The sequence below is a fragment of the Salmo trutta genome, chromosome 16 (genome assembly GCF_901001165.1).
Source record: "Salmo trutta chromosome 16, fSalTru1.1, whole genome shotgun sequence".
In the NCBI taxonomy this organism is placed as follows: Eukaryota; Metazoa; Chordata; class Actinopteri; order Salmoniformes; family Salmonidae; genus Salmo; species Salmo trutta.
In genome coordinates, this window is record NC_042972.1 from 59,205,837 (window position 1) to 59,233,557 (window position 27,721).

General features: G+C 43.4%; 1 protein-coding gene across 9 annotated transcripts in view; it reads right to left on the reverse strand.

The window, feature by feature from the left end:
- The window catches only part of LOC115151117 (receptor-type tyrosine-protein phosphatase T), a 587,678-nt gene that overhangs the window by 74,119 nt on the left and 485,838 nt on the right, over nt 1–27,721 (reverse strand). For all 9 annotated transcript variants that reach the window (XM_029695125.1, XM_029695122.1, XM_029695121.1 and 6 more), the window contains one exon: nt 18,925–19,012. In XM_029695125.1, coding sequence (XP_029550985.1) covers nt 18,925–19,012 — 88 coding nt within the window. The remainder of the gene's footprint in view (nt 1–18,924; nt 19,013–27,721) is intronic.

The window sequence follows — 27,721 nt, forward strand, 5'->3', positions numbered from 1 at the left end:
TAAAATTATCTTGATTCATTGCCCTTTTACTTTTTGATAGCAAAACATCTTTGCTCCGTCTCTGGTTTCTTGTACAACATATGCAGTATGTCAAACACCTTGCTATTTATTTGAGAAATCAATAATGATTAAGCCTGAATTACAGGCCTACCGTATATGATGAAAACGGTCTGTCTGACCTTGTGAAGTAAGGTTCCTTCACCATCATTTCAAGGTGTCCCTAACATTGACCCAACGGCAACATGGGAGCTGCGTCGACTTTGAAAACCTACTATCAATAACAACCACAGCACTCCATTGCAATTAAATATAAACCATCCGGTCAGCAAGCATCTGTGAAATTCCTCCAGGGATGTATCAAATGTGCTTTGTTCCCAATAAATAACTGTCACGACTTCCGCCGAAGTTGGTCCCTCTCCTGTTCGATGGCGGTCTAGCCATCGCCGATCCACTTTTCATTTTCCATTTGTTTTGTCCTTGTTTTACACACCGGCTTCAATTCCCCAATTACATGTTCATTATTCAACTCTGTTTTCCCCATGGTTTTTGTGAGTGATTGTTTTATGTATGTTCGGTCCGTTATTGTGGGCTCGGTATTACGACATGTTATTGGAATATTTGAGTAAAGTTACTTGTGTTACTCATCTCTGCTGTCCTGCGCCTGACTCCTCTGCACCAGCTACACCCAGACCACTACAGAATCACGCACCCAAAAATGGAGTCAGCAGGAGCAGACAACCCCCCTTTGGCGGTCAAGGAGCGCGTCCAGCAGCATGCGACCATGATGCAACGTCTCGGCACCACCATGGATCGCGTGCTGCAGACGATGGACCGATGGGAGAGACGAAGAGTTCTTCCAGCGCCTCCACCGGCACCACTACAACAGGCACCACTGTTCACCCCTCCTTCACCCGGTCCCAGTGGGATTCGGCTCGCGCTCCCGAGGGAGTATGATGGGACGGCTGCCGGATGCCAGGGGTTCCTACTCCAGCTGGAACTCTACCTGCCGACCATCCACCCGGCTTCTTCGGGACGTGAGAGCGTGTCCGCCCTCGTCTCCTGTCTCTCAGGCAAAGCCCTGGAGTGGGCCAACGCCGTATGGGGGGAAGGAGAAGCGGTGTTGGACCATTACGCAGAGTTCACCCGCTGCTTTCGGGCAGTTTTCGAACGTCTGTTACACCTGAGGCAGGGGACGAGGAGCGCACAGGAGTTCACCTTGGACTTCCGGACCCTGGCCGCCACCGCTGGATGGAACGACAGGGCCCTGATCGATCACTACCGGTGCAGTCTGCGGGAGGACGTCCGTTGGGAGTTGGCCTGCAGGGACACCACTCTCACATTGGACCAGCTGGTGGACTTGTCCATCCGGCTGGATAACCTGCTGGCTACCCGTGGACGTCCGGATTCGGAGCCTGTCAGTTCCATCCCCCAGCACCACCGCTCCAACGCCCATGGAGCTGGGAGGTGCTGCACTTAGGGCGACCGGAGGAGGGGCCGTTACCTGTACCATCTGTGGCCGCAGAGGGCACACAGCTGGTCGGTGCTGGGGAGGTTCCTCTGGGAGTTGAGGCAGCAGGCAGGGCACTCTCGTGTCACCCCAGGTGAGTCAGCACCAGGCTCACACCAGAGCTCACTGTTGCTCACATGTATGTGTTTATTTCATTTCCTGAGTTTTCCCCGCATTCCCAGCATAAGGCGCTCGTAGATTCAGGCAGAGCTGGGAATTTTATTGACAGAGCATTTACCCATAGTTTAGGGATCCCCATTGTACCTGTGCATATGCCCTTCCCTGCCCATGCCCTAGATAGTCGACAATTAGGGTGAGGGCTAATTAGGGAGGCCACCACTCCACTGGGCATGGTTACGCAGGAAGGTCACAAGGAGAGCGTTAGTCTTTTCCTTACTGATTCTCCTGCATTTCCCGTGGTGCTGGGCCGACTCTGGTTGGCCTGTCATGACCCCACTATTTCGTGGCAACAGAGGGCTCTCAAGGGGGGGGTCACGAAAGTGCTCGGGGAGGTGTTTAGGGGTTTTCGTCGGTGCTACTACGGTGGAAAGTCCAGACCAGGTCTCCGCCGTGCACATCCCCTCTGAATATGCTGATTTGGCTGTCGCCTTCTGTAAGAAGAGGGCGACTAAATTACCACCCCATCGACGGGGGGAATGTGCGATAAATCTCCTGGTAGATGCAGCCCTTCCCAGGAGTCACGTGTATCCCCTGTCACAGGAGGAGATGGCGGCTATGGAAACATATGTCTCCGAATCCCTGGGGCAGGGGTACATTCGGCCCTCCACTTCACCTGCCTCCTCGAGTTTCTTTTTTGTGAAGAAGAAGGATGGAGGTCGGCGCCCGTGCATTGACTATCGAGGTATCAACCAAATCACTGTGAGGTACAGCTTCCCGCTGCCTCTCATAGCCAGTGCTATAGTCAATGCACGGGGCGCGCTTCTTCCCAAAATTTGATCTCAGGAGCGCTTACAACCTGGTGCGTATCCGGGAGGGGGACGAGTGGAAGACGGCATTTAGTACCACCTCAGGACACTATGAGTACCTTGTCATGCTATACAGGTTGATGAATGCCCCATCAGTCTTCCAGGCCTTTGTAGACAAGATCATCCGGGACCTGCACAGGCAGGGTGTAGTGGTGTATATCGACGACATTCTGATATACTCCGCTACACGCGCCGAGCATGTGTCCCTGGTGCGCAGGGTGCTTGGTCAACTGTTGAAGCATGACCTGTACGTCAAGGCTGAGAAATGTCTGTTCTTCCAACAGTCCGTCTCCTTCCTAGGGTATCGCATTTCCACTTCAGGGGTGGAGATGGAGAGTTACCGCATTTCAATTGTGCGTAATTGGCCGACCCATCACGGTAAAGGAAGTGCAGCGGTTTCTAGGGTTTATCCGGGGGTTTATCCGGGGCTTTGGTCAGGTAGCGGCTCCCGTTACCTCACTGCCGAAGGGGGGACCGGTGCGACTGCAGTGGTCGGCTGAGGCGGACAGAGCTTTTGGTCATCTGAGGGCTCTGTTTACCTCGGCTCCTGTGCTGGCTCATCCGGATCCCTCTTTGGTGTTCATAGTGGAGGTGGACACGTCCGAGGCTGGGATAGGAGCCGTGCTCTCTTAGTGCTCAGGTACGCCACCAAAGCTCCGCCCCTGTGCTTTCTTTTCGAAGAAGCTCAGCCCGGCGAAGCGAAACTATGATGTGGGGGACCGGGAGCTGTTGGCTGTTGTCAAGGCTCTGAAGGCGTGGAGACATTGGCTTGAGGGGGCTAAACACCCTTTTCTCATCTGGGCTGACAACCGCAATCTGGAGTACATCCGGGCGGCGAGGACACTGAACCCTCGCCAGGCAAGGTGGGCCATGTTCTTTACCCATTTTGTTTTCACCCTGTCCTACAGACCAGGTTCCCAGAACACTAAGGCAGATGCACTGTTCCGGATGTATGACACAGAGGAGCAGTCCATAGATCACACTCCCATACTTCCGGCCTCTTGCCTGGTGGCACCAGTGGTGTGGGAGCTGGACGTGGACATCGAGCTGGCGTTACGTACAGAACCCACTCCCCTCCAGTGTCCAGCTAGGCGTCTGTACGTTCCGTCTGCTTTCCACGACCGTTTGATCTATTGGGCCCACACGTCACCCTCCTCTGGTCATCCTGGCATCGGTCGGACAGTGTGCTGTCTTAGTGGGAAGTACTGGTGGTCCACCTTGGCCAAGGACGTGAGGGTTTATGTTTCTTCCTGCTCGGTGTGCGCCGAGTGCAAGGCCCCTAGGCACCTGCCCAAAGGGAAGTTACAGCCCTTACCCGTTCCACAACGGCCGTGATCGCACCTATCGGTGGACTTCCTCATGGATCTTCCTCCCTCACAGGATAACACCATGATCCTGGTCGTTGTGGATCGGTTCTCTAAGTCCTGCCATCTCCTTCCTTTGCCCGGTCTCCCTATGGCCCTACAGACTGCGGAGGCCCTGTTTACACACGTCTTCCGGCACTATGGGGTGCCTGAGAATATAGTGTCTGATCGAGGTCCCCAGTTCACGTCAAGGGTCTGGAGGGCGTTCATGGAACGTCTGGGGGTCTTGGTCTCGGGTTTCCACCCCGAGAGTAACGGGCAGGTGGAGAGAGTAAAACAGGATTTGGGTAGGTTTCTGCGGTCTCATTGCCAGGACTGGCCGGGGGAGTGGGCGGCGTTCATCCCCTGGGCAGAGATGGCCCAAAACTCGCTCCACCACTCCTCCACTAACCTCTCCCCCTTCCAGTGCGTACTGGGGTATCAGCCGGTTCTGGCACTTTGGCATCAGAGCCAGATCGAGGCTCCTGCGGTGGACGAATGTTTTAAGCGCTCGGAGGAGACCTGGGACGCCGCTCATGTGCCCCTGCAATGGGCCGTGAGGCGTCAGAAGGTGAGCACTGACCGCCACCGCAGTGAGGCCCTGGGGGTTCGGGTCTGGCTCTTGACCCGAAACCTGCCCCTCCGCCTGCCCTGCGGAAGCTGGGCCCGCGGTTTGTGGGGCCATTCAAAGTCCAGAGGAGACTGAATGAGGTTTGCTACAGGTTACAGCTTCCCCCCGATTACCGTATTAACCCCTCGTTCCATGTTTCTCCTCAGGCCGGTGGTTGCTGGTCCACTCCAGGAGTCTGAGGTGCGGGTGGTTCCTCCGCCCCCTCTGGACATCGAGGGGGCCCCGGCGTATGCTGTTCGAGCCATACTGGACTTTAGGCGTCGGGCGAGGGGCCTTCAGTACCTCGTGGAGTGGGAGAGGTACGGTCCGGAGGAGAGATGCTGGGTGCCGGTGGAGGACGTTTTGGACCCTTCGTTGCTGCGGGAGTTCCACCGTCTCCATCCGGATCGCCCTGTGCCTCGTCCTCCGGGTCGGTGTCGACGTGCTGCTGGAGCCGCACGTCAAGGGGGGGTACTGCCACGACTTCCGCCGTAGCCGGTCCCTCTCCTTGTTCGGGCGGTGTTCGGCGGTCGACGTCACCGGCCTTCTAGCCATCGCCAATCCACTTTTCATTTTCCATTTGTTTTGTCTTTGTTTTACACACCTGGTTTCAATTCCCCAATTACATGTTCATTATTTAACCCTCTGTTTTCCCCATGGTTTTTGTGCGTGATTGTTTTATGTATGTTCAGTCTGTTATTGTGGGCTCGGTATTACGACATGTTATTGGAATATTTGAGTAAAGTTACTTGTGTTACTCATCTCTGCTGTCCTGCACCTGACTCCTCTGCACCAGCTACACGCAGACCACTACAATAAGCAACATTTTTGTGACTTAAGACCTGTTCCTACTTAAAACAACTGAAACGCTACAGCAAGGGACTATTCTGGACAAGAGGAATATAAAATAGAAAGGAATCTGAAAAGATTTGTTTGACAGGTTCCTGTATGCAGTTCTGATTCACAGGTTTGCCGCTGATTCCTCCAGTCTCTCTGATATGTAAATGTTTGCCAATAACACTTCTTATTTTGGTAGCCGAGTCTGCTGAATTCTAAATGACCATATCGGAGGCTTTATGTTTACACAGTGTGGGGGGGAAAGACACAGAAGAAATGGAATGGAACAGCTGTCTATAATCGAAAGTGTTCTCCGTTCTTCTCGCAGTTCCATAAATGGTCATAGGTAATCGGGCAGCGTGAGTGGCTGGGAGGGAGAGCTTTAGTATTGATTAACATTTAGTTAGATACTGTGTGGACGTTTGAGTAGAAGCCTGGTTGGCACGGGTTGGAGGAAAAGCATCTTTCCATCAAAACTTCTACTCAAATTATCCTTTTAAATGTCTCAAAATAAGAGGCGAGGAGGGGAAATAGAAGAAATTCTGAATTTTCCAGAGAAGATGACAATCTCTTACAACTTGACTGTTCAAGTTTGCAGAGTGAAACTTTCCAAAAAGCATATTTTGGGTCCAACAATTAACTGTGGATCGCTCTTGGCAGACTTATCATGTGAAATGAAGATACCTACCGTACTTTCTCAGTGGTTTTTCAAAAAATGTAATGAGATATGAAGCATTTGTACAAGCATGCAGTAAGATGGACAGTTTCCATTACAAGCTCATGTAATTAAAACACTTTTACTAATAGAAAATGTATCATAATTCCTGTTGGCTATCAGCATATGACAGGCTATTTCATTTTAGAGCAAGTTTTCATTTAAAAGCCTTCACTTGTAAGAAGTGTCTCGCCAGCAACATCTAAACCCTTCATAAAAAAGTATGCATGTTATTGGGGCAATATGCTACTCTTGTATCGCATTAGGAGCCTTGGGTTCTCTAACAATATGACATAATACTGTAGACAGCATTGTTTTCAAAGACTGAGGTATAATTAAAACAACTTGTCAGAGGGTTGAAAATGTCATTCTCTTATGGGAAAAATTTTGATAATTTCAAAGAGTATAAGCCAGTATTAACTGCGAGACCTTTTGTTTGCAAAGGAGTAGAGCATGTTGAATAATAATAATACATGGGACTTCTATAGCACTTTTCAATGACCCAAAGTCACTTTACAAATGTAGAAACTAAATAAAAAATTGAGATCAAACAAGACAAACAGCGGGGAAAAACTAAAAACATGGAGCAAAGAGAAGGCTTAAAGACGTCATCAAATTGGTGAATGTTAGTTACACCCGGTTTGTTGTTTTTATTAAACACGTTTTTTAAGAAACAGATCTAAATCAAAGTTGACATTTCATAGCTATGGATTCATCTTCTACTTCTTCTATGGTATAATGGCGTTGGCAAAAATTTGATGTGCATTCAGCCACCTACTGTGTGGGTGAATAATAAAGATCCCAAAAAAGGAAATAATGTGGGTGAAAATAAATAAAATACCAAACAAACTATCAAAAAATAAATAAACTTAACAAAATCAACCTGCTTTTCTGTGAAAAACAAATTCTAATCAAGTCCCTACACCGGCTCAAAAGACTCCTGTGAGGGCTCTACACCCAAACAAGGGCACTGCGTTCATCCACCTCTGGCCCCCCTACCTCTGAGGAAGCACGGTTCCCGCTCAGCCCAGTCCAAACTGTTCGCTGCTCTGGCACCCCAATGGTGGAACAAGCTCCCTCACGACGCCAGGACAGCGGAGTCAATCACCACCTTCCGGAGACACCTGAAACCCCACCTCTTTAAGGAATACCTGGGATAGGATAAAGTAATCCTTCTAACCCCCCCCCTTAAAAGATTTAGATGCACTATTGTAAAGTGGTTGTTCCACTGGATATCATAAGGTGAATGCACCAATTTGTAAGTCGCTCTGGATAAGAGCGTCTGCTAAATGACTTAAATGTAAAATGTAAATGTCCTATCAGAAATAGTCCTTGCAGTGCTTCTGCCGTGAAGTCTTGGAGCCCCAAAAACTTCTCTGCTGCAGATATAATTGTATTTATTTATTTTATTTAACCTTTATTTAACTAGGCAAGTCAGTTAAGAACAAATGATTGTTTACAATGACAGCCTACCCCGGCCAAACCCTAACCCGGATGACACTGAGCCAATTGTGTTGCGCCCTATGGGACTCCCATGTGTAATTCTGTGTTGTTGTTTGTGTCGCACTGCTTTGCTTTATCTTGGCCAGGTCGCAGTTGTAAATGAGAACTTGTTCTCAACTAGCCTACCTGGTTAAATAAAGGTGAAATAAAAAAATAAAAAAATAAAAAACTCCCAATCATGGCTGGTTGTGATACAGCCGGGAATAGAACCAGGGTCTGTAGTGACACCTCTAGCCCTGAGATGCAATGCCTTAGACTGCTGCACCACTCAGGAGGCCCAGCTTCCTAAGTTGATGTCCAGCTTCTTGGACTTCTTAGACAGTTGTGCTGTACAAATAATCACTGTGGCTATAAATGCGACAAAATCCACTTTCTTCACAATGAGTGTGTCTAGATCACCCGATTGACTTGAAACACAATGCATCTCCCGCCAGATCTTCAAAACTGTTGCCTCTTGCTCCTTCGACTCTATTCACCGCCTCCACATAGGAAATCAGCTGCACAGCCCTGATCCTTGACACCTCGACATCTTTCACCCTAACAAGGCACTCAAAGAAGTCCGGAGTATGATCCCCACCACAATTGCAACGTTTTCCATTGACAGATTCTTCAATACTATAATTCTCTCATCTGCAAACATTTGAAACGTGACCAAATGATCATTTACAATTCCCACACTGTAATGGTTTGGACACAAATGCTCTCACCGCATACCTCACATGTAAAAGTTGCACATATTCAGGTAGAGTCTCCTCAAACAACAATAATATCAATAGGCTTTTCTCCTTTCTTCCATTTACCATCCGGGTCTGGCGACGTGCACTGACTACTCCTGGGATTTTCTGATTAAGGTGCTGGTCATCTATATCTAGCAAGACTCCAGCTACGGTGCATTAGGAAAGTATTCAGACCCCTTCCCTTTTTCCACATTTTGTTACGTTACAGCAACGTACAGAGAGATCCGTGATGAAAACCTGCTCCAGAGCGCCCAGGACGTCAGACTGGGGCGAAGGTTCACCTTCCAACAGCACAACGGCCCTAAGCACACAGCCAAGACAATGCAAGAGTGGCTTTGGGACAAGTCTCTGAATGTCCTTGAGTGGTCCAGCCAGAGCCCGGACTTGAACCCGATCGAACGTCTCTTGAGAGACCTGAAAATAGCTGTGCAGCAACGCTCCCTATCCAACCTGACAGAGCTTGAGAGGATCTGCAGAGAAGAATGGGAGAAACTCCCCAAATACAGATGTGCCAAGCTTGTAGCGTCATACCCAAGGCTGTAATCGCTGCCAAAGGTGCTTCAAAAAAGTACTGAGTAAAGGGTCTGAATAGTTATGTAAATGTCATATTTCAGTTTTCTTTATTTTAATAAATATGCAAACATTTCTAAAACTTCTTTATGCTTTGTCATTATAGAGTATTGTGTGTAGATTGATGAGGGAAAAAATCAAATTAATAAATTTTAGAATAAGGCTGTATGTAATGTAACAAAATGTGAAAAAATTCCAAAAGTCTGAATACTTTGGAATGCACTGTATAAGTCCTTTGGCTGGTGCCCTGCTCCGATGATCAAAACATGTTACTTCTGGCATGGACAATTTTGCCAGATCCAGTGCACACTTCTGTTCTTCGTCAAAAGAATTAACCAAAACAAGGCCGCTTCTAGTCACTTCGATCTACTCCACCTTTCCCACTGTTTTTTTCACAGTCCTCGATATTACAAATGGATTTCCCAAATTAATCTCCTTGTCCAAAAAACACAGTCCATAAAGAAATGCATTATTGTACCGGTCCTTCTCTTCTAGTACAACTTTTGCTCGTTTTTTTTTCCATTCTTTGATTTCACTATTTTCCATTCATTGTCACACACTTCACTTGCCGCACTTTCAGATTCAAGCAGTCGCCATTTCATCTCCCTGCAGTGTTTCCTGCAACCAGATCCACAAGCTGTAAACTGTGTCATGTCTGGCTACGGATTCCATGACGTGGATTTTATTTATTTTATTTAACCTTTATTTAACCAGGAATGGCTCATTGAGATTTAAAATCTCTTTTTCAAGAGCGTCCTGGCCAAGATAGGCAGCGCCAAGTCATTACAAAAATTACAGACAAACAACATGAAAAACTACAAGTAATCTAGTAAAAACCATAGAATATAACAAAATCAAAAACAGCAAATTAAAAACATTGACAGGTCAGGGAATCAGTCTCCAGATCATTCATCCGTGATTTAAAAATACCAATCGGGACAAGTTCATCCAGTTTAAAAGTATTTTGTAAGGCATTCCAAGACGATGGCGCAGAGTACATAAAAGCCCTTTTACAAAATTCAGTTCGGACATTTGGAACAGTTAGCAGGATAAAGTCCCGCGAACGAAGAGAGTACCCACCACATTTCTGAACAATAAAAATGCCCAAATAAAAAGGTAGTAAACCCAAAATGGCTTTGTAAATAAAAGTATACCAGTGACTGAGCCTCCGAGTAACTAGAGAAGGCCAGCCAACCCTGGTATACAAAGTGCAGTGGTGCGTAAGGGTTTTGCAATTTAAAATAAATCTCAGAGTGCCATGGTAAAGGGTGTCAATTGATCTCAAACACTGAGCGGAAGCATTCATATATAAAATATCCCCATAGTCTAGTAAAGGCATAAATGTAGCTGATACTAGCTTCCTCCTGGCTTCAAAAGAAAAACAAGCCTTATTCCTAAAATAAAATACTAATTTCAGCTTCAATTTTTTTGTAAGTTGTTGAATATGCATTTTAAAAGAGAGGCCATCATCAATCAAAATTCCAAGATATTTATATGAGGTTACAACCTCAATCTCCTTGCCCTGACAGGTAGTAATAGGTGAAAGGTTCAGAGGTCTATTTCTTGCTTTAGAAAACACCAGTAGTTTCGTTTTGTCAGTATTGTCAATTGAGACAAGGTATGTTGAACAGTATTAAAAGCAGTTTGCAAGTTCTGGAAAGCTTTTGTAAGAGATGAAGCACAACAGTAAATAACAGTATCATCAGCATAAAAATGAAGTTGTGCATTTTGGACATTTTTGTCTAAATTATTTATATAAATAGTGAATAAGAGAGGACCAAGTACAGAGCCTTGGGGCACACCATTTAAGACAGACAATTTAACAGACCTAAGCCCATCAAATTGAGTACACTGAGTTCTATCAGAGAGATAGTTAACAAACCATGCAACTGCATGCTCTGAAAGACCTACACTCGACAATCTCTGCCTTAGTATAGCATGATCAACTGTATCAAAAGCCTTAGAGAGATCAATAAAAAGTGAGACACAATGCTGTTTCTTGTCAAGAGCTTCAGTGATATCATTTAAAACCTTCATGGCTGCTGTAATTGTGCTGTGCTTCTTCCTGAAACCCGATTGGTACATTGATAAAATAGAGTTAGTATATAAAAACTCTTTTAGCTGGTCACTCACAAGGGTTTCAAGTATTTTCACCAGGGGTGACAGCTTTGAGATTGGCCTATAATTATTTAAAAAAGAGTTGGATCTCCCCCTTTTAAAAGTGGCAGGACAAATGCTGATTTCCAGATCTTTGGAATTTCATTACATTCCAGGGTTAGATTAAACAGATATGTAAGTGGTTCAGCTATGAAATCAGCTGCCAGATTTAAAAAGCAGGGATCCAAAAGATCAGGACCTGCAGGCTTTCTCTGGTCTAAGGATTTCAGGGCCTTATGTACCACCTGCACTGAGAATGGCAAAAAGCTAAAAGTTTGACCAGCTCTCACTGGTTCATCCACACAAGGTTGTACAGAGACAGAGGACACTGAATCAAACAGTCTACCAGATGATACAAAGTGCTCATTGAAACAATTCAGCATTTCAGTTTTGTCATATATAGCAACAGAGTCCTTCAATACACATGACGGTAATTCATTAACATTACTGTTACCAGACATAGACTTAATAGCCTTCCAAAACTTTCTAGGGTCATTCAGGTTATCAGTGGTAACAGACATAAAATAATCAGACTTGGCCTTCCTGAGAAGAGAAGAACACTTGTTTCGTAACTGCCTAAAAACAAGCCAATCAGCATCAGAACACGATTTCCTTGCTTTAGCCCAGGCTAGATTACGGTCGTGAACAATGCAAGAAAGCTCAGACGAAAACCATGGATTATCCCTCCCTTTAACCCTGAACCTGCGGAATGGAGCATGTCTGTTTACTATTTGGAGAAAACCATCATGAAAGAATTTCCAGGCAGTTTCCACATCAGGGATAAGCTCAATCTTGCTCCAGTCAAAATAAAACAAATCATGAAAGAAAGCCTGCTCAATGAAACACTTCAGATTTCTCTTACGAATAAAACGCGGGTTAGACTTAGAAATCTTAGTATTTCTAATAGCAACAACAGCACAATGGTCACTTAAATCATTACAAAAAACACCAACCGCAGAATATTTATGTGGAACATTTGTCAGTATCAAATCAATCAGGGTAGATTTATCTGGGCATTTTAGATTTGGGCGAGTGGGTGAGTTAATCAACTGGGTAAGATTCATAGAATTACAAAACATTTTTAAATCATCAGACACCGGCATTAACCAACACCAGTTGAGATCACCAATCAAAATCATTTCACTGTAAAGAAGTTTAGACATAAGGTGCGTCAAAGAAGAAAATGCATCACCGAGAGCAGAGGGGGGTCTATAACAGCCAATCACAGTTATAGAAAGACCCTTTGAAACCTCAATATTCAAAGCAAGAAATTCCAACTGTTTACAAATAGTTTCAGACTTTGCCACACTTACAGGAAATTTCGTTTTTACATATATAGCCACACCCCCACCTTTCTTAACCCGATCAGTGCGATAAACATTGTAACCAGTTATACAAATATCCGTATCAAGAACAGACTTGCTGAGCCAGGTTTCAGAAAACACAATTATATCAGCATCAGTTGATTTAGCCCAAATCCTAACCCCATCCATTTTTGACAACAGGCTGCGTACATTTAAATGAAAAATACCAAGACCAGATCTTGATTTAAAATCAGAGGGGGTTTGGAGACATTGCATATCAGGGCCAGGGTTAGGCTGCACGTTACCTGATATCAACAATAAAATAATAACTAGGCACCTCTGTTTAATAACGTTGCACGGCTTCTCTTTTTTAAGAGACCTACTGCAAGCGAAGTCCACAAGTGAGTTTCCAGACAATACAAAACAGTCATTTAAAACCATTAGATATTTTGTACCGCAAGTTTGTGTCCCAGTATCCCATTGAAAAGCTTTGCTAATCACTAGAGACAGAATCACTAGATCATCTATTCTGGTATTGCCCCTATGTAGCTTGTTTCTGGTCACAGGTTCAGGAATGGTTAAAAATCACAAAATTCACTTAAAATGTACCTCACAAATAGCAGTGTTGGGCGATTTGGAAAGCCATAGTCTGTCAAATTATATAATAATACTCGTAGGAAAGGTTTTCATCTTTAGCTCAAAATGTATGTACAGTACCCATCAAAAGTTTGGACACTTACTCATTCAAGGGTTTTCCTTTATTTTTACTATTTTCTACATTGTAGAATTGTCACGTCAGTCATGGCAGTCTTGTGTGTGTGTGTGTGAATGTTCTGTGTTGGTCTTGTGACTCCTGATCAGGAACAGCTGGGGATCGTTGTTCCTGATTGGGAGTCATATATGTAGGAGTATGTTTGTCACTGGGTTTTGTGGGTAGTTGTTTTTGCACTGCGTTGGTGAGCCTGAAAAACTGTTTTGTGTCGTGTGTATCATTTATTGTTTTGTCAAGTGAATGCTTTACTCTTTTTTTGGTAATTAAAATATGAGTATTCACATACCTGCTGCGCCTTGGTCCTCTTCTCTACATGACAACTTCTGTGACAAGAATAACAGCGAAGACATCAAAACTATGAAATAACACACATGCAATCATGTAGTAACCAAAAAAGTGTTATACAAATCAAAATATATTTGAGATCCTTCAAAGTAGCCACCCTTTGCCTTGATGACAGCTTTGCATACTCTTGGCATTCTCTCAACCAGATTCATGAGGTAGTCACCTGGAATGCATTGCAATTAACAGGTGTGCCTTGTTAAAAGTACATTTGTGGAATTTCTTTCCTTGTGAATGCATTTGAGACAATCAGTTGTGTTGTGACAAGGTAGTAGTGGTTTACAGAAGATAGCCCTATTTGGTAAAAGACCAAGTCCATATTATGGCAATAACAGCTCAAATAAGCAAAGAGAAATGGCAATCCATCATTACCTTAAGACATGAAGGTCAGTCAATCCGGAAAATTTGAAGAACTTTCAAAGTTTCTTCAAGTGCAGTCGCAAAAACCATCAAGCACTATGAGGAAACTGGCTCTCATGATGACCTCCACAGGAAAGAAAGCCCCAGAGTTATCTCTGCTGCAGAGGATAACTTCATTCGAGTCAACTGCACCTCAGATTGCAGCCCAAATAAATGCTTCACAGAGTTCAAGTAACAGACACATCTCAACATCAACTGTTCAGAGGAGACTGCGTGAATCAGGCCTTCATGGTCAAATTGCTGGAAAGTAACCACTACTAAAGCACACCAATAAATAGAACAGACTTGCTTGGGCCAAGAAACACGAGCAATGGACATTAGACCGGTGGAAATCTGTCCTTTGGTCTAATGAGTCCAAATTTTAGATTTTTGTTTCATACTGCCGTGTCTTTGTGAGATGCAGCGTTGGTAAATGGATGAGCCAACAAGTGCTCAGCATATTTAGGAACTCCTTCAAGACTGTTAGAAAAGCATTCCTCATGAAGCTGGTTGAGAGAATGCCAAGAGTATGCAAAGCTGTCATGAAGGCAAAGGGAGGCTACTTTGAAGAATCTAAAATATAAACTATATTTTGATTTGTTTAACACTTTTTTGGTTACTACATGATTCTATATGTGTTATTTAATTGTTTTGATGTCTTCACTATTATTCTACAATGTTGAAAATAGTAAAAATAAAGAAAAACCCTTGAATGAGTCGGTGTGTCCAAACTTTTGACTGGTACAGTGTATGTAGCAGAAAAGTGGTAAAAACCAAAACAGATACAGTTGAAGTCGGAAGTTTACATACACCTTAGCCAAACACATTTAAACTCAGTTTTTCACAATTCCTGACATTTAATCCTAGTAAACATTCCCTGTCTTGGGTCAGTTAGGATCACCACTTTATTTTAAGAATGTGAAATGTCAGAATAATAGTAGAGAGAATGATTTATTTTAGCTTTTTTTCACAGTGAGAGCCTTTCCTGTCTGTTCTTCTCACCCTGCCTCTCCCTCCCCTGCCACACTTTCCCAGTAATGCTGGTCTTCCAAGTCCTCCTTCTCCACAAACCCCTCATTAAAATAGCAAGCTAGCTACAATGTTCTTGGTTAAACCAAAGATACTGATCATTTTTATGTGGTTAAACATTAGCTAGCTAACCTAGCCTGCCTAATCAATAGCCTGCTTTAATAACAGAAGACCAAATAACTATACTTTGACCCTGTAAAACACCATTTCACTGCCCCCTGGTGTATGTGGCAATAAAACATCTTCTTCAATATTGAAGTCATAGTTGATCAACTTAGTTGCTTGGTTAAGTTCTCAACTGAAAAACTTAATTTAAGGTAATGGTTAGGGACGGATTGATATTTACATAATGACATTTCAATATTTCTCAGTGTCTGAGAATGAGTTGCTTATTAGGCTACACAGTGCATTCGGAAAGTATTCAGACCCCTTCACTTTTTCCACGTTGTTACGTTAGAGCCTTATTCTAAAATAGTTTTTTTAAGTCCTCATCAATCTACACACACTATCCAATAATGACAAAGCAAAAACAGGATTTTAGAAATGTTAGCAAATGTATTAAAATTTAAAAAGAGAAATACCTTATTTTTACAAGTATTCAGACCCTTTGCTACAGTATGTGTCCTCCAAAGAAGATGGATTAATAATAATAATAAAAACAATAAAAAATAAAAGCTTAGCGAATTGTTAGCTTCTAGTCATCATGCTAATCGAGCAGGCTAGCAGTGCAAGCCCACTGGTGCTTCTATCCATGTCTGGACACAAATGCGCTAGGTGCGATATGATCTCCACACAAGAGGAGGAAGAAAAGGTGAAACTGATCAATGGACATGAGTTTGTCTGGCCTAAATGCATCACCATCAAGCAGCTTTGGGAAGAGATTCTCCGGATTCTCAAATTGCATCTGTCTTGAGTGCCTCCTACAGCCAAGTCTGTGGACCAACCAAGGTCCACTGTCACCCGGAAACCCGTGTCCGACACTCCCTCCTGCCCAAGGTTCTGGCCAACTACTTTAATATTAACAAATTCGGCGTTATGCAATCTGAGGAACGGAGGGAGGACTACAACATTATTTTTGCTAGTACAGGGAATAGAATAATTATTTCTGGCCCCTTCCAGTGCTTTCAAAGGGGTGCAAAACGTTTCAGCCGCCTTGTTGCCCTAAACACGTACCTGAAGAAACTTGCCAACAGGAATGCCTCGTTTTGTGAAAATTTAGATTTGATGTGGGAGCAACCAGCACTTTTTAAGAGAGACGAGATTCACACTAACCACAGGGGTTCTAGGATTTATTTGGGTCTGGTAGTGCTCCAGTCCTCCCTGTCATAATTAGCAACAGAGGACATGGAGAGCATATTATGTCCCGTAGTACAGTTAACATTTTGCTGCAGTGGGCTAAATCAGGGTCAGACTGAGTGTTTCTTGGTTGTCTTAAACAAATCCAATTTGAAACAAAGTATACACCTCACACACATGGTTAAGGGCTTAAATAAGAAGACACCTTTACCATGTCAGATATAGAGTTTAAATGTATGCAAGTTTTGAGTTTGCATCCCAATATTACACGTTATATACATTGTGGAGCACTGAAATATAACAAAACTGTTTGACATTGAAACACCAGACTTTCGGCTGTTTTTTTGACAGAAGGTTTATTCATTATGAAAAATATTAATAACACTCCACCCATGAGGCCACTAGAGGGCAATTTGGTTATTTGACTGCAGGTTAGGGCTACTGTAAGTAACCTAATTTATTTTCCTTCTAACTCCCATCAATAACTCTGTAATACCTTGTCATCATCTCTAAATAATAAGTTGTTCATTGATCTCTAAATAATAAGTTGTTCATATGCAATGATTTTATTATTTACAACGGCATTGATATTTTCATGCTAACTAAGACTTGGCTTAAACCTGAGGATTTTAGTTCTCTTAATGAAACTACCCCTCCAGACTTTTCTTATCTACAGTGGTGGTGGGATAGCCATCATTCATAGAGACAGATGTATATGTTGCCCTGTGTCATGTGTCACATTTTCCTAATTTGAGAGCCATATCTTTTGCTTGAACAAGAAACAGCCCATCTTGTATATTTTGGTGTAGAGCCCTTCTAAACCTACTATTTTTTTCATTGCAGAATTCTCTGCTTTCTTTGGTTACGCCGAAATATGGCAGGGTTATTATTCTTGAAGATCTGTGGGTTGCCCAAGCAATGCACTAGCAGGGGAGTTTCTTAACGTGTTAGAATCCTTTAACTTTGTGCTACATGCCACAGGGCCTACACACAACAAAGGCCGTACCCTTGATCTTATACTGTTCTATGGTCTGAATAGTAATAACTTGGAAACTATTGATGTGCGTCTCTGACCATCTTCATTGTTTTTAAAATGCTTTCTCCTCCTCCTAAAAATGTGTCTGTCCCCACTCGCATCATTAGCTCCACAACTGCTAGTAGATTTACAAATGCTTTTCTATCCCCACCACTGATCCTGTTAGTTGTCTTCACAACAAAGATTTGGTGAATGGTTTAAATTATATATGTCAGGCTACTTTAGATTCAGTGGTACCAGTTAAAACCAATAATACATTTTCTGTCAGTGTCTCAACCTGGTTAAATTACCACACTTGTGCTTTAAAAAGTTAACTTAGAAAGGCGAAATGTAAACGGAAGACCTGCAAACTTTTTAATTTGAACCTTTATTTAACTAGGCAAGTCAGTTAAGAACAAATTCTTATTTACAATGACAGCCTAAAGGGGAACAGTGGGTTAACTGCTTTGTTCAGGGGCAGAACGACAGATTTTTACCTTGTCAGCTCAGGGATTCAATCTAGCAACCTTTCGGTTACTGGCCCAATGCTCTAACCACTAGGCTTTTTTGAGATAATGAAGGATCTGATGAGAAATTTCAATGTTACTGTTAAAAATTACTTCTCTACCCTGATCTCTGAGGATTCCCACAACTCAAAAATTCAGTTTGAGACAATTGAGCATGTTGTTAGTGCCCCACGCTTAACAGTGACAAGCTCGCATCCCCTGATCTCTGCTAACTGTTTTTACAATTATTTACAGAAAATATAGAAATGATTAGATCCCAGAATGACAGTGGCTGGCACCATACTAGTATTTCTGGTCAGGAGGGACTTGAGGCAACAACTCTGAGACCGTCTACTACTTCCTTTTTTTCCTTTCAGCAAATATCATGTTAGTCCCTCCTTGATACTATTGCTCACATGAAGACCTCCGCCTGCCCCTTGGACGTGGTCCCTACTAGACTACTGAAAGATGTTATGTCTACTGTTGGCCCAAACTTTCTGTCTATTGTAAATAGTTCCCTGAACAGCATACTTTAAAACTGGTCTGGTCCAATCTGTCCTTAAAAAAACAAACCTAGACCCCTCCTCACTGAATAATTATAGATCTCTAAGATTCCTTTTTTTTAATCCAAGACTTTAGAAAAAGTGGGTTTCAAGCAATTGTTGGCTTATTTGACTATGAGCAACTTATTTAAAGTTGTTCATAGTCACTTCACAGCACGGAAAGCGCTTTATTGAAAGTCAGTAATGACCTTCTGTTGGCTGTCAATGCCTTTGAATGCTCGATTCTAGTTTTTTGGGGGATCTCAGTTTGACACTATTGATCCTATTATCCTTGTTGACTGGCTGGAGAGGTCGGTGGGAATCTCTGGCTGGTTCAGGTCATATCTGACTGGTTCAGGTCAAATTTATGTGGCAGACGTTTCTCAGTGAGCATGAGTGGTTCAGTATCGTCCCCAGCACCTATTCACTATGGTGGAATAATTACAATTATGAACAGTTTGTTGGATGTGGTGGTCAAAGGATAGGGTGGAGTCCAGAATGGGGGCAAGGTTGCGTGTGTAGGGGGAGGGAGAGACAATGGTGTCAATCAATGGTGAGGGTGATGTAGCCAACTTTGCTAAGTGTGGTTTTGGTGCCTATGAACACACATACCCTCCAGTCTGGTGATGTCAAAGGCAGCCTCAGGTCAAGCAAGTCTACCATGAGAACAGGAGACTCCTGAGCTCTGAAAAGGCTTGGCAAATACACCAAACACCCTTGTCCAGCTCAGTATCAGTGTCACTTCAGTACTCACAAGCGATGATGTTGCCATATCGGTTCTTGTTGCGGTTCTCATCCTTCTTGGCAGTCTCCCATGGGGCCGCCTGTCCTTCCGTCAGACCCTGAAATCACATCACACACTATCAAACATTGCTGCAGGCCAGAGTGTGCACACAAACCTGCACACACACACGCACACACACAGTGAAAATAACAACCTTGCTGTCAAAATAACAACTTACTTGAGAACATACAGTAAAACCATTCTATAGTATACAACCGCTAACATTGGAGGAACCAGTAAGCAAAAGGGTTGTAAGATGTAAAACAATGATTACTGACATAACTTTGTTATGATACAGTGAATTGTAGCATAACAAGATGAAAGTGTTAAGTGTTAAAAAACAGTCAATAAAAAAAAGTCAATACTACTTGAAAGGTGCCATTCCTCCAGCCACAAACTCTCTCTGTTTGAAATGTTTTGATTTGTTGACTCAAAGAACTTGTAGATGAAAAGAGTCTTGCTCACTTTTCACTAATGGACCCTGTTAGGACTGGCCTGCTAACCATATACTGTATATTGAATACCTCATGACTAGGCATATCAGTATATCATAGGAGGCTGGTGGGAGGAGCTGTAGGAAGACAGGCTCATTGTAATGGCTGGAATGGAATACAGTGCATTCAGAAAGTACTCAGACCCCTTGACTTTTTCCACATTTTGTTACGTTACAGTATTATTCTAAATTGATTAAATATTTTTTTCCCTCATCAATCTACACACAATACCCCATAATGACAAAGTGAAAACAGGTTTTTAGAATTTTTAGCAAATTCATAATAAATAAAAAAAAACAGATACCTTATTTACATAAGTATTCAGACTCTTTGCTATGAGACTGAAAATTGAGGTCAGGTGCATCCTGTTTCCATTGATCATCCTTGATGTTTCTACAACTTGATTGGAGTCCACCTGTGGTAAATTTAATTATTTGGACATGAAATGGAAAGGCACAGTTGCCACACCAAGCAGTGATGCAGACAGTCAAGATGCTCTCAATGGTGCAGCTGTAGAACTTTTTGAGGATCTGAAGGCCCATGACAAATCTTTTCAGCCTGAGGGGGAAGAGGCATTGTCTAACCCTCTTCCCGACTGTATTGGTGTGTTATGACCTTGATAGATCCTTAGTCATATTGGCACCGAGGGACTTGAAGCTCTCAACCCGCTCTCGGCTCTCCATTTCCTGTAGTCAGTGATCAGCTCGTTCGTCTTCTGTATGCCCACTGTAACGCTTTTAAAACACTTGTTTTGATTGTCAGTGTACTACCGCGTCAGTCATTTGATGGATGTACTACTCAACAAAAAGAAGATGGCTTTTAATAGATGTTTATGACTGAGACATTGAGAAGGATGAAGATTCAAATATACAGTTTGTCAGAAGCACTGCAATAAATATGAGCTGACATTATATATAATTTTTTTGTATTTAGTTCTCTGTTTTGTTCATCCAGGTTCACGTTTTTCTTTTTTTTTTAGGTTTTCGCACTCAAAATCACAAAATTGGATGTTGTAAGTAACATTTTTTACATTTAGATTTTTGTCTGTAGTTACCCTTTAATTGGAAGAGTGCACCAGCCAGGGACCGTTGTTTGGTTAGCAATGTTTCTGTAGCGCTCATGTGATTGCAAAGTTTGCAAAACAAATGGCCACTGGATTGGTGCAAATAATCATGATATCATTCTGCCAAAATTGAGAAGGTTTTTGGGAAAGCCTTTCCATTTACTGGAAGATGGTTGTCATTACATTAGCATCAATGCTAATGGCTACACAAGGTGGTAGACAAACAGACAGGGGCCTTCCTGTTTACATTTGCTTAATTAACTAGGCAAATCAGTTAAGAACAAATTCTTATTTACAATGACAGCCTACCGGGGAACAGTGGGTTAACTGCCTTGTTCAGGGGGAGAACAAAATGTTTCACTGAGTCACTGGTGCATTTTGTTAATGTCTTATGATAATGTTTGGCAAATTCATGAATGTTCTACTAAGTTCAATACATTTTTGAATATTATTGAATTACGTTTTAATTTCTGGATTCCGTGAATCTGGCAATGTTCTCCGATTTTATAGGGGCCTAATGATATCCTATGCAATGTGACAAATGTAGTTATGTCCTTCTCTAGATACACTCAAATGTACAGAGAACATAAAAGTGCAATGCAACTAAAATGGAGTTGTTTGTCCTTCGCTGGATAATCTCAACTGTACAGAGAATGTAAAGTGGCACGCTTGACGGCTGAAATTGGCTAAGAAGAGTGTTTGTGTGGTTAACAGGCTGCTCAAGGGAGGCCATATGGACTGTGTGCTATTTTTGCATTCCTGTATAAAAAACATAGGGGCAAATCTGTCACCGCCGCCCAATTAATGCAGAATTGTCCTTTAGCATCCATTAAAGGATATCTATGCTAAACCGCCGATACAACAAGCTGTCTCTTGCACAGCTTCACTTGCAGACAACAACATACCGTTTGACCCATTTACCAGACGTTGATTCCTCATCGCCCAGTCCACTGAAAAATGGATTTAACGTCTAGCCCCCAAACAGGGAGTTTATTATTAAGGTCAAAGGTGAATGCTTTCAGAGGGAAGTCTGTAATCCACTTCCCCCGATTACTTCCTGTTAGAGCTGTAATATCCTGTTGCCCATCTCTATCGTGATTGGCCGTGGCATAAATGGCTCTCTCTCTGCCCTCTGTAATAACGCTGGCAGCCGTGAGAGTAAAGACCCTGAGAATTCTACTCCATCATGGCACATCTGTCTTCTTACTGAGCGTGAAATAGAGCTACTCGCCAACACTGGCTCAGGTCCACACCACTCAGAAACTGCACTGACAGATATACCGTACAACAAGACACACTCAGGGTGATTGATGGGTACATTCTGTTTCTCTATATAAATTGTAGACCCCCCTTCAAATTAGTGGATTCAGCTATTTCAGCCACACCCATTGCTGACAGGTGTATAAAATTGAGCACACAGCCATGCAATCTTCATAGACAAACATTGGCAGAAGAATGGCCTGTAATGAAGAGTTCAGTGACATTTAACGTGCCGCCGTCATAGGATGCCACCTTTCCAACAAGTCAGTTCGTCAAATTTCTGCCCTGCTAGAGCTGGCCCGGTCAACTGTATGAGCTGTTATTGTGAGGTGGAAATGTCTAGGAGCAACAATGGCTCAGCCACGAAGTGGTAGGCAACACAAGATCACAAAACGGAACCGCCGGAACTGTTTGTCGGGAGCTTCATGAAAGGGGTTTCCATGGCCAAGAAGGCACACACAAGCTTAAGGTCACAGTGGAAATGCATTCTCTGGAGTGATGAATCACGCTTCACCATCCGGCAGTCCGACGGAAGAACCTGGGTTTATGGCGGATGCCAGGAAAACACTACCTGCCCCAATGCATAGTGCCAACTGTAAAGTTTGGTGGAGGAGGAAAAATGTTCTGGGGCTGTATTTCATGGTTTTCTAGGCACCTTAGTTTGTGAATAATAATCTTAAAGCTACAGCATACAAATACATTCTAAACGATTCTGTGATTAAGTGAGTTTGAACAGGGTATGGTTTGGGGAACGCCCTTTCCTGTTTCAGCATTACAATGTCCCGTGCACAAAGTGAGGTCCATACAGAAATAGTTTGTCGAGATCGGTGTGGAAGAACTTGACTGGCCTGCACAGAGCCATGACCTCAACCCCATCAAACACCTTTTGGGATGAATTGGAACGCCGACTCCGAGTCAGACCAACATCAGTGCCCGACCTCACTAATGCTCTTGTAGCTGAATGGAAGCTAGTCCCCACAGCAATGTTCCAACATCTAGGGGAAAGCCTTCCCAGAAGAGTGGAGGCTGTTATAGCAGCAAAGGGGGGACCAACTCCATATTAATGCCCATGATTTTGGAATGAGATGTTCGACAAGCAGGTGTCCACAATTTATTTTTACCATTTAGTGTACTTGTGGACATTTCTCATCTAATGAAGCGACTCCAGAAGACCTTTGCACTGAAATAGACCTATGGCATTCCCTTCAACCCGACAGCATAATTACTGTGCATAAATAGATAAATAAAATAGATGGATTTGTGGCATTTTGAATGCATGCTCAACCTGGACTTCACCATGACAGATGGTTGAAAATGAATGATTGTTATTAACATAGGAACTCTATGGTTTTATAATGGCAAGCCTACAGTAGTAATCCAAGTGTGCATCCCAAATGGCACTATATTCCCAACATTGAGCACTACTTTTGACCAGAGCCTTATGGACACTAGTCAAAAGTAGTGTACTATGACGGGGCAGTCAGACTAACTTTCCATTTAATTGATCAGATAGGTTCCTGTGCTTGGGCTCACCATGGAATAAAGCAGTTAGTTTGTGTGTTGGCAGGCTGATGGCAAGCACCCCCTGAAAGAAACAGCCAGGACACAGCCGGAACAAAGCAAGGCCAAATTTACAGGGGCATCTCTTAAGCTGTAAAATTAGCCTCTAAAGTCCATTGCGTGCGAGATGGTGCTGTCGAGCAAGATGAAACATTGAGCAAGCAAAAATTGATTCGAGAGAACAGAGGATGGGTCCCGCGAGCAGAAGATGAGTGCCGCGAGCGCACAGACCAATCGAGAGAGCAGAATGTGATTGAGGGCAGCAGGGCGCGCAAATTAAACTTGAGATGCAAGTGTGACTTTGAGCGAGCAGAACATCATTGTTGCACCAAAATATTAATTAGAGAGCAGAGATTTCTGTTTTGTTTTGCAGATATACTTACTACAAGACTCAGAAGTTACTCTCACAAATAAACTGCATTCCCACATGGATTTCTTTTCTTGCACCCAAAAATCTTGCTCTCCGAATGGCAATATTTTACTTCTGTATAATCATCACTAGTTAACACAGCCACAAAGTGATCATTATTATGGCTAAACCCCACCTATTTCAACATTTATCTTAAAATATTTTAAACCTAACCCTAACCTTAACCACATTGCTTACATTATACCTAAGGGACTGAACGTTATTTTAAATAAGGGTTACATAGAGAAAATTGGACCTCTCTGAAGTAAAAATGGATGGCCCTCCCTTCAGAAAAATATATTTTACGTAACATCTCACAGCAAGAACTGGCAAAGCTGGTGCAGTCCATGAGGAGGAGATGCACTGCAGTACTTAATGCAGCTGGTGGCCACACCAGATACTGACTATTACTTTTGATTTTGATCCCCCCTTTGTTCAGGGACACATTATTAAATGTATGTTTGTCACATGTCTGTGGAACTTGTTCAGTTTGTATCTCAGTTGTTGAATATTGTTATGTTCATACAAATATTTACACGTTAAGTTTTTTTTTTTTCCAATCGTTCAGGGAGGAACGATTGGAAAAAAAACAAGTGACCCTCCCCTACAGTATACCCAAAATAATAGTTAAAACAAAGTGGAGAGTATAGAACATGACTACCATTTACCCTCACTTCTTGGACAGACCAGAGCCTTAGATATGCAGTTTTAGAATGTGTTCTTTGTCCTGTCATCATTGCATGGCAACACAGGAATTTTGATAGTGCACAAGGCTGCGGGCCAGAAGGTTGTGGGTTTGCAGAACACCATGGACAACAGTAGGGGTGGAAAGTTCTCCATTATAAACTCAGCAAAAAAGAAACGTCCTCTCACTGTCAACTGCGTTTATTTTCAGCAAACTTAACGTGTAAATATTTGTATGAACATAACAATATTCAACAACTGAGATACAAACTGAACAAGTTCCACAGACATGTGACAAACATAAATTTAATAATGTGTCCCTGAACAAAGGGGGGATCAAAATCAAAAGTAATAGTCAGTATCTGGTGTGGCCACCAGCTGCATTAAGTACTGCAGTGCATCTCCTCCTCATGGACTGCACCAGCTTTGCCAGTTCTTGCTGTGAGATGTTACCCCACTCTTCCACCAAGGCACCAGCAAGTTCCCAGACATTTCTGGGGGAAATGGCCCTAGCCCTCACCCTCCGATCCAACAGGTCCAAGACGTGCTCAATGGGATTGAGAGCCGTGCTCTTCGCTGGCCATGGCAGAACACTAACATTCCTGTCTTGCAGGAAATCACGCACAGAACGAGCAGTATGGTAAGTGGCAGTGTCATGCCAGGATGAGCCTGCAGGAAGGGTACCACATGAGGGAGGAGGATGTCTTCCCTGTAACGCACAGCGTTGAGATTGCCTGCAATGACAACAAGCTCAGTCCGATGATGCTGTCACACACCGCCCCAGACCATGACGGACCCTCCACCTCCAAATCGATCCCACTCCAGAATACAGGCCTCGGTGTAATGCTCATTCTTTCGACGATAAACGCGAATCCGACCATCACCCCTGGTGAGACAAAACCGCGACTCGTCAGTGAAGAGCACTTTTTGCCAGTCCTGTCTGGTCCAGCGACAGTGGTTTGTGCCCATAGGCGACGTTGTTGCCGGGGATGTCTGGTGAGGACCAGCCTTACAACAGGCTCTCTCAGCCTATTGCGGACAGTCTGAGCACTGATAAAGGGATTGTGCGTTCCTGGTGTAATTCGGGCAGTTGTTGTTGCCATCCTGTACCTGTCCCACAGGTGTGGTGTTCAGATATACCGATCCTGTGCAGTTGTTGTTACACGTGGTCTGCCACTGCGAGGATGATCAGCTGTCCGTTCTGTCTCCTTGTAGCGCCGTCTTAGGCGTCTCACAGTACAGACATTGCAATTTATTGCCCTGGCCACATCTGCAGTCCTCATGTCTCCTTGCAGCATGCCTAAGGCACGTTCACGCAGATGAGCAGGGACCCTGGGCATTTTTCTTTTGGTGTTTTTCAGAGTCAGTAGAAAGGCCTTTTTGGTGTCCTAAGTTTTCAGAACTGTGACCTTCATTGCCTACCGTCTGTAAGCTGTTAGTGTCTTAACGACCGTTCGACAGGTGCATGTTCATTAATTGTTAGTGGTTCATTGAACAAGCATGGGAAACAGTGTTTAAACCCTTTACAATGAAGATCTGTGAAGTTATTTGGATTTTTAAGGATTATCTTTGAAAGACAGGGTCCTGAAAACGGGACGTTTCTTTTTTTGCTGAGTTTAGTAAAAGCATAGCATGAATCTATCATCATATTTGCAGGTCCAAGAAAAAAATAAGCCTTTTATAAACATTTTATGCAACTCTGTAATTTTACATATTAGCGCAAACAAATTACCGGAATTAGGGGCTAAGAATGGACAGAGAGATAAGCGTATTTGTCCATCTTATCATATATTTCTCTAATGCCAAATCAGTGTGTCTTGTTTGCAACAAAACTGTCCCTGTTTGCAAATAATTAAATCAGATAAATACATCTTGGGCAGGAAACATATTCTTTTTAATAAATTCAATTATAGTATAAGCAAGCTTCTCATTTTTGCGGTCTCCTTCTCAGACTGAATAGAATACAGGCTATAGGCTAGTCCACACGCAAGATTTGGGACTAGGTCTAATCGACAACAAGAAATTCTGAAGAAACCTTTGACTCTCCTCCTGAACTAACCCCGTAGCCCTACCCAACACAGCAATTGGTTAAGAAGCACACCACCAAAAAATGTGCAGCAAGACCAGAGCATGCCGGGCTCAGGGTTGGAATATACAGTGCGGTGTGTAATGCAGTCTAGTTTTATTTACACCATCCCGACAGCTATTTTAGGAATATAACTTGATCTGTGCTTCTCTGAATATGCACTTGGTAGCATATAGCCTGTAGGCTATGGATCATTTGATAGAGATCATACTAAATAGCTTATAGGTGCAATTGATATTTCATGCACAGGGGAGAATCAGAGATGAGGGGTGTCATCAATATACAGTGCATTTGGGAACTATTCAGACCCCTTGACTTTCTCCACATTTTGTTACGTTACAGCCTTTTTGTTTTACTTTTCTCATCAAACTACACACAATACCCCATAATGACAACGCAAAATGTGTTTTTTTTAAACAGAAATATGACATTTACATAAGTATTCAGAACCTTTAATAAGTACTTTGCAGAAGCACCTTTGGCAGAGATTACAGCCTTGAGTGTTCTTGGGTATGACGCTACAAGCTTGGCACACCTGTATTTGGGGAGTTTCTCCCATTCTTCTCTGCAGATCCTCTCCGGCTCTGTCAGGTTGAATGGGGAGCATTGCTGCATATCTATTTTCCGATCTCTCCAGAGATGTTCGATTGGGTTCAAGTCCGGGCTCTGACTGGGCCACTCAAGGACATTCAGAGACTTGTCCCGAAGCCACTCCTGTATTGTCTTGGCTGTGTGCTTAGGGTCGTTGTCCTGTTGGAAGGTGAACCTTCACCCCAGTCTGAGGTCCTGAGTGCTCTGGAGCAGGTTTTCATCAAGGATCTCTCTGTACTTTGGTCCGTTCATCTTTCCTTCGATCCTGACTAGTCTTCCAGTCCCTGCTGCTGAAAAACATCCCCAAGGCATGATGCTGCCACCACCATGCTTCACCATAGGGATGCTGCCAGGTTTCCTCCAGACGTGATGATTGGGATTTAGGCCAAAGAGTTCTTGGTTTCATCAGACCAGAGAATCTTGTTTCTCATGGTCTGAGTCCTTTAAGAGGTGCCTTTTGGTAAACTCCAAGCGGGCTGACGTATCTTTTACTGGGGGGTGGCTTCCGTCTGCCCACTCCAGCATAAAGGCCTGATTGGTGAAGTGCTGCAGAGATGGTTGTCATTCTGGAATGTTCTCGCATCTCCACAGAGGAACTCTGGAGCTCTGTCAGAGTGACC